General features: G+C 36.1%; 2 protein-coding genes across 2 annotated transcripts in view; one reads left to right on the top strand and one right to left on the bottom strand.

Annotated features, from left to right (window-relative positions):
- Window positions 1-653: 653 nt before the first annotated feature.
- Window positions 654-3,029, top strand: LOC117111515 (nucleoside diphosphate kinase 6-like; the record flags this gene model as incomplete). Its single annotated transcript, XM_033254440.1, is given in 3 exon segments — window positions 654-804; window positions 2,296-2,398; window positions 2,906-3,029. Coding segments are annotated over 3 exon segments (326 nt in total), but the record flags the coding sequence as incomplete, so codon positions are not given.
- Window positions 3,030-3,888: 859 nt separating this feature from the next.
- LOC117111451 (nucleoprotein TPR-like) overlaps window positions 3,889-6,748 on the bottom strand; it is a gene marked incomplete in the record, with an annotated part of 53,285 nt that continues 50,425 nt past the window's right edge. The window contains 3 exon segments of the mRNA XM_033254379.1: window positions 3,889-5,315; window positions 5,496-5,657; window positions 6,428-6,606. Coding sequence (XP_033110270.1) covers window positions 5,266-5,315; window positions 5,496-5,657; window positions 6,428-6,606 — 391 coding nt within the window.

Here is a 6,748-nt window from a genome sequence, read left to right as displayed (position 1 = left end):
ACAACGTAGCGTGACGTTGAGACAACGTCTACAATCACATCTAATATTTACAACCTCTAGCCAACGTTGGGCCAACGGTAGTACCCAACCATCTTTTTAGAAGTTTGCCGACGTCGGGCCAGTAACAAATCGTGACGTTTACCAACGTCCGTAGACAGACTGAATATTTACGACGGCTTACCAACGTTGGGACGACATCGGAAAATCGACAAATATATTCATAAGTTGGGCCAACGTGAAATTCCAATGTTGGTCTGACGTTACCTCTCCGACCAAATTTGCAACCAAACACCAACGTCGTACCAACGTCAGATATCCAACCCCGACGCTTAACGACGCTTGTCAACGTTTACCAACGTCGCTTTGCTAGCTGGGAATGTATCTTTTAACACTACAAAAAATACTTATTAAGGGGACAAGGACAATCTTTTTGAGTCAAATCAATACAAGAATAGGGCTACTCCTATTCAGAGGATACCCTATAAAGGGGACACTTTTTTTGGTTCCGAAGGTCTCCATTTAAACCTCAAAATACAGTATCTCCATGCTTTCCCGGCAGGGGTTCCTTGATACTGCATGCTTGGATTTCCTATTAAAAAACAAGTCATGAAATATCTATAGGTGGCGCTATACCATAAACTTTAAAACAAAGATGGCAGCGCCCATGGTGTGAGAGTTGGTTTGTTTTGGCCGAATGAATTCACAATGGGTTCTCTTGGTTCTCTGAGGTCCTCTGTTGTAAAACTTGAACTGACTTTAGCTGTGATTAAACCAGACATAGTTGCCCATCCTCATAGACACTATGTAAGGGATTACAATTCGTTTAACTCAACTGCACATTATCTAGGCCTAACCTATCCTAGCTAGAAAGTAGCCTAGCGAGGGGGCTAGACAAGGCCTAGGCCTAGGCCAAGTCAGCTAGGCCTAAAAGTAGGCTAGGCCCTACGCCTAAGCCTAGTTTGCCTCCTTCCTAGGCTAGGCCCTCTAGACTATATAGTAGAGCCTAGAGGGTCTTGATCTTGATAGTATAAGTGATAGACTCCGGCTGGAGTATCACTCAATGGTTGAATTGTGGCGACAGAGGAGGGACTAGGTCATAGTTAGCAATTTGCTTGCAAAAGGCAACAGAATTATAAATTGAGGTAGAGGAATAAGGGAGGGCATTCCAGTCTTTAGCTGTGTTGGGGAAAAAGAAATACAGGTAGCGAATCTGTCTTCGCCTTTGGTATCATTAAAAGGGGATTATGATTTCTAGTGCACCTCGCAGCAGTCGCTCGTCTGTTAAATTTTTTAGGTGGTTATCAAACTTCAGATCAATTTTTGATGAATATTTTGATGACCAATCTTGTGCATCATTACTAGTCTGTTGACTTTTCATCTGTGTTCATGTGGAGGGAGGTTGATATCTTTAAGCATAGCAGTAACAGAGGAATCCCACTTGTAGTTTTTAGTAAAAGTGAGCCTCAACTTTTTGGATGTTGCACTTGGTATGTGGACCCCTAGACTGGGTTCCAGTCCCTAAAGTTTGTCTTAATCAGTAAAAAAGCTGGAAAATGGCGTTCCATATTACCTATTTGCTTGGCGTTTCATTGTATACTTGGTTTTCTAATTCGCATCAAGAAAGTTTCTTGACATACTGTATACTGACGCTGGTGGCCCTTTCCGAAATGTGCTAATACTACGAAAAATCAATAAATTAGAGACTTGTGGCAAGTCTAGCGGATCCCATACAGAGCTAAAGTATTCTAGGGTGGGCCCATGAAGTAGTATTGAAGTACTGTAGGACTAGTAGGCCAGACTTAACAAACAAGCCAAGCTAATCTTAATATAACAACAAATGCATTTTTTGCAGTATTTACGAATCTGCACCTATTTTCCTAGCGATTTCCCGCACACATTTGAGCTGGTTTTTGAGGTATTTGTGCAATTTAAAAACTTTACTATATGACGATGCGGCCTATGTCTAGCCATGACAGGGAGCAAATTATCATCCACAGATGTTGTACCATCCAAGCAATTAAAATACTTAACGAATACAGTATGGGCTATTTCAACAAGGCTTTAGTTAGTAGTAGTCGAGATGAAACTAAACATGTACAGTATTGTACGTTTGTAGGCATAAGTTCAATAAAAAAAACAACTGACTGCCTTAAATTACATGTACATCATATATGTTCTTAAAATATTTTCCCTGTGGTTGTAAACAAAGAGTTTTAATATTATTGTTTAATTAATTTGAAAATTTAGCAGCTATTTAAATTTTGACAATTTTGCATTCTATCTAATATTTGACAGGCAATTAAAGATATTATCTTATCAAACAACTTTTACTTTATCCGATCAAAAGTGCTAAAATGGAATAGAGACAGAGCCCAAGAGTTTTATAGAGAACATAAAGGTACTGTATTTTCTGAATACTCCACTGTATTTTTTTGTGGCAGTGGTTATTTTACTGGATGCTATTAAATGCAGACTGTGAACTATTATTTAAAGTCTTGAGTGGTATTCTGCCCTACTTCCCCATTCTGGACTCGAGTTCAGATTGAAAACTCAGTTTACCCCTCCACTCTCCCTCTAACTTTTTCCTTAAAATTCAAAATATAACATGTATTTATTTTTTAAAAAAAGGCCAACTTTTTCCTTAAAATTCTGAACATATTTATTTTTTAAAAAGGCCAATTATATGAAATTTGAGATTGTGGAACTGGGGGAGGGGTGCAAAAATTGTGAATGCGGTTAAGATTTATCTTATACTTGTTTAAAAGCCTGAAGCAGCCTTGTTATGTTGTACAGGATCTCGATAAAGGCGGAGGAAGTTAGCCCCATATTTTTAAAACCATAGCATTAGTCTTTTAACCTTTGTTTTTTTTTTTTTTTTAATTTAAAATTCTACTTTTCATTTCAGGTAAATTTTTTTACAATCGCCTTGTAGAGTTCATGTCAAGTGGACCCATGAGTGCTCACATCCTGGCAAGAGAAGGTGCTATAGCACACTGGCGAAAATTAATGGGACCAACCAAAACTTTCCAGTATGTATCTCCAGTCAGCTGATGCTATTATTACACACTGGCGAAAATTAAAGGGACGAACCAAGACTTTCACTTATTTTAAATTTCTGTTGCTTTGCTGCCAATTCTCTGCTAATAAGCAGTCATGTAAGGACGAGTCACAGGGGCCGAGGAAGGGTAAGGGGTCCCATGTATTTCAGTTGTCCATTACGAGGGGGGCATCCCCTTCACAGTGGAATATCAAACAATACCATAGCATGTTCATTTAATTTGAATTCTCTGTATATTCTAGTAGCCCTTTACTTCAATTGGGTCGGGAACAGACTTTAATGTTGATCACTGGTACGAAAGACAAGAACATTTATATAGGACTCAAAATGTTGTATACTGCAAAGAGACTGGATTGCACAAACCTCAAGGAACTGACAGTTAATGAAGAGATTAATAATTTCAGTATTATAAAAAAAAAACAGTTGTTTTGAATACAAACGCCAGCAGTTGGATCAAAAAGAGCTTGTCCTGGCTTAATGGATGAAGAGGTCAAAAATAATATAATCATGGTTCCTCAAACACATTGACTTTTGGAGGAGGTCTCTGGTTTGGTCTGCAAAGGGTTTGCTGTGTGTTAAGATTAAAGATTGTTATTTTAAAAAGTGGTCTGGAATTACATGGGTCACAGAATTGAAGGGTGCACTGTACATACCCCAAGCTGAACATCAACCACTGCCCTTATTAGATTTACTTTAGACTTTGGCAGAATTCTAACGACCTTATTTTTCGAGATTTTGCATTGGTTGGTTGGAACTTGGCAACAAACATTTTTTCAGTCTGGTACTACTGAAGGACTATATTCTAACTTGCTAAAAACGAAGACAAACAATTTTTGGATGTACAGTAGCTTGCTTTTTATTCTCAACACATGCTATTATATTCAACGTCCAACAAAAATTACACATGAAAAGTTATTTTTTATAAAGGAAACCAAAATTATTATTACATTTAATTATTCATATTTTTTTGCTGTGATTTATTTGTCCTAACTTCTTACAACCAGCATAAATAGAAAAGGTGCTTACAAAATAAAGCTGATAAAAAAATGGATTCATCATAATTAACATCTGTTATCATTTAATACTGAAACTTAGAATTCCCATATGCTAAGGACACGAAATTCAATGACAACTGTATTGTAAAAAAAATACAGACTGCATTCATCAACACAATGATTTTTTTTACCAACCTTGAACCATGTCTTGTGGATAGATACCCTTTTCTTAATGTGAATCCTAATATGATTACCGTATACAGTAGCAGCAATGAGAGAGGTGGATTTTCTATTATTTACTGTACAAGTGGTGAACTTGCCAGCAGAGGATTAACTCATTCAACAGGAAATGTAAAATGCACTTATTTTGTTCATCACTTCATATTCAAAGACATGGCACTCTCACATTACAGGATGGATCAATGTTTTATAGATATGGAAGTCTTAGGCATAGGGAGTTTAAATGTGTTTAAAGCACTATCAGGTCAATATATATGGATAACATATTTACATCATTCCCATATATGGTCAAATCGTATTCTACAGAACCCAAGGATTGGAGGGCGAGTATCTTAACTAACAAGATGCATATTTACTTCAGTGTTTTAACTTTCAAATTGAATTTATTGAACCTTATTTCATGCGATACAAAAATGCCTACCTATTAAGTACATATAACAAAAACATGAGCACATCATGAAATTTATTTTCTTGAAGAGCATGAAGATCACAATCGTGCAGCACTCTGTTAATGTTTAAAATAAAACATATAAAGTACAGTACTGTATTTAGCAAAACAGCGGTGGACATGCACCCACACCCCCTCTCTCTCAACACAGCAGCTCTCTTGGAAATACTAACTTACAAGAAATGTATGCCTCTACATGATTGATTTTGTTTCTTGTTTATCTATTTTTAAACATTAATGGCAACAATACGCCTTAGCACTGCTGTCCATAATTTTTAACATGCATATCCAGAAAAAAAACTTATGAATTTTTGAATTCAAGTTTTATCAAGCACCAAATTTTACACGCATATCTTCACAAAAAACAGTACACAGATACGTATTGCAGTTTTTGTTGGGTTTGTGGGCTTGTAATTGGTTAAGAATTTTTTTTTTTTTTTTTTGATAAACAAATGATTACATCAAAGTTTTTGCAGCTGGGGTTAATCTAATTATCCTTCAAAATGGTTCTTAAGGTAATCGCATCACATGTTGCCTCCTCGTCCCCTTCCTGGTTGGAACCTCCCCCTTCCTCCTGGAAAGAAATAAACAAAACAGAATTATGATACATAGGTTGTACTATATCTAGCAGCAGAAGTTACAGGAAAATGGTAGGTGAAGGAACATCAACATTAATATTAGCAGCAACAGTAGCGTAGAAGTATCACTAGTTTAATCTAAACATTTCCAAGAAGAGAACAGCAATATACAGTACCTCGTTGATTTCTCTGTATTGGACGTCGCCCTCGCACAGCAGACTGGGGCCTTGGCTGTGCAGGCCTTACTGATGCTGAGCTCTGTGTTGGATGTCCTGAACTCTGTGCCTGGTTGCCGGTATTCCATACAATGGGTTTTGGTTTACTCTTAGCCTCACCTCCTGAAGGATAGTTGGAAGATAATTGTAAGTGGTGTGTAATTACTTGTCAATAGATACCAGTAGTGAATGCATATGACAATGAACTATATTTAAAACAGAGGCACTAAATTTTATTTTCTCATTTGGGACATATTTTACCTCAAAAAGCATATTCTTACACATGGTGTACCAAAAGTTACTTGACATGCAAACCTTTAAGAAATATTTTGGGACATATTCTTATGAAACCCAGAAAACTATATTAAAAAAAAAGTCAATAGTAATTTTTCAGGTCTAAAATGATCAAACTGTATATCACATAAAGTGTTTACTGAATTTTAAACCTACAAGATACAATTTTGTTTAACATGCATTATTATTAAAATCAATACAATAAATTCCGCAATTTTTAAGAAAGTTTATGTCTGTATTTGTTTTTCCACTTTTTGACCATAGTGATCTGTGTAAACTCATGTATAATACAGCCAAACTTTTGAACAGAAAGTAATATATAAAGACGAATTTAAAAGCAACAAAAATACTTATAATATAATCAGACATGTTTCTTTGTATTCACCAAGGCATCTTCAGTGTAAAAAAAAAAACACGAATAAAAAAATCAATACTTACTATGTGCATTTTTTAATTGTTCACTGTGCAGCCATACGTAACCTGTGCATGCGTACAAAGATTTTGAGCCATTTTTCCCTGACTGATACCGAGTTAAAAACCATTATATTTGTCTAACTTGTAGAACAAATTTTTTTAAACAAGAATTACGATAAGCTTACCCTGTTCTGTTGAGCTTTCAGCTGCTTGGCCACTGGTTGAGGGTGCTTCCTTGGCTTCCTTCTCGCCACCATTGTTTGTTGAGCTGCTAGGCCCAATGTCTTCTGCTCTTGCTGCTGCTGTTGCTTCTCCACTACCACCAGCTTCAACGATTTCTAACTCTTGCGTGCTGGCTGGACTTCTACAGATAGATGGGAAAAAATGATTACTATTGCTATTGTTATCATTATTAAATGTTATTTACTGTTCCTTTTCTTGCTATATTCAAATTTAAAATTTAGATTTTCTAGAAATTTATAGAAATATTACAGCATTACATTAAC

Source organism: Anneissia japonica, unplaced genomic scaffold (assembly GCF_011630105.1).
Source record: "Anneissia japonica isolate Jap-2015-1 unplaced genomic scaffold, ASM1163010v1 scaffold351_len699533_cov169, whole genome shotgun sequence".
Lineage (NCBI taxonomy): Eukaryota > Metazoa > Echinodermata > Crinoidea > Comatulida > Comatulidae > Anneissia > Anneissia japonica.
The sequence above is the reverse complement of the archived record's forward strand: the minus strand, read 5'-3'. Positions and strand labels throughout refer to the sequence as shown.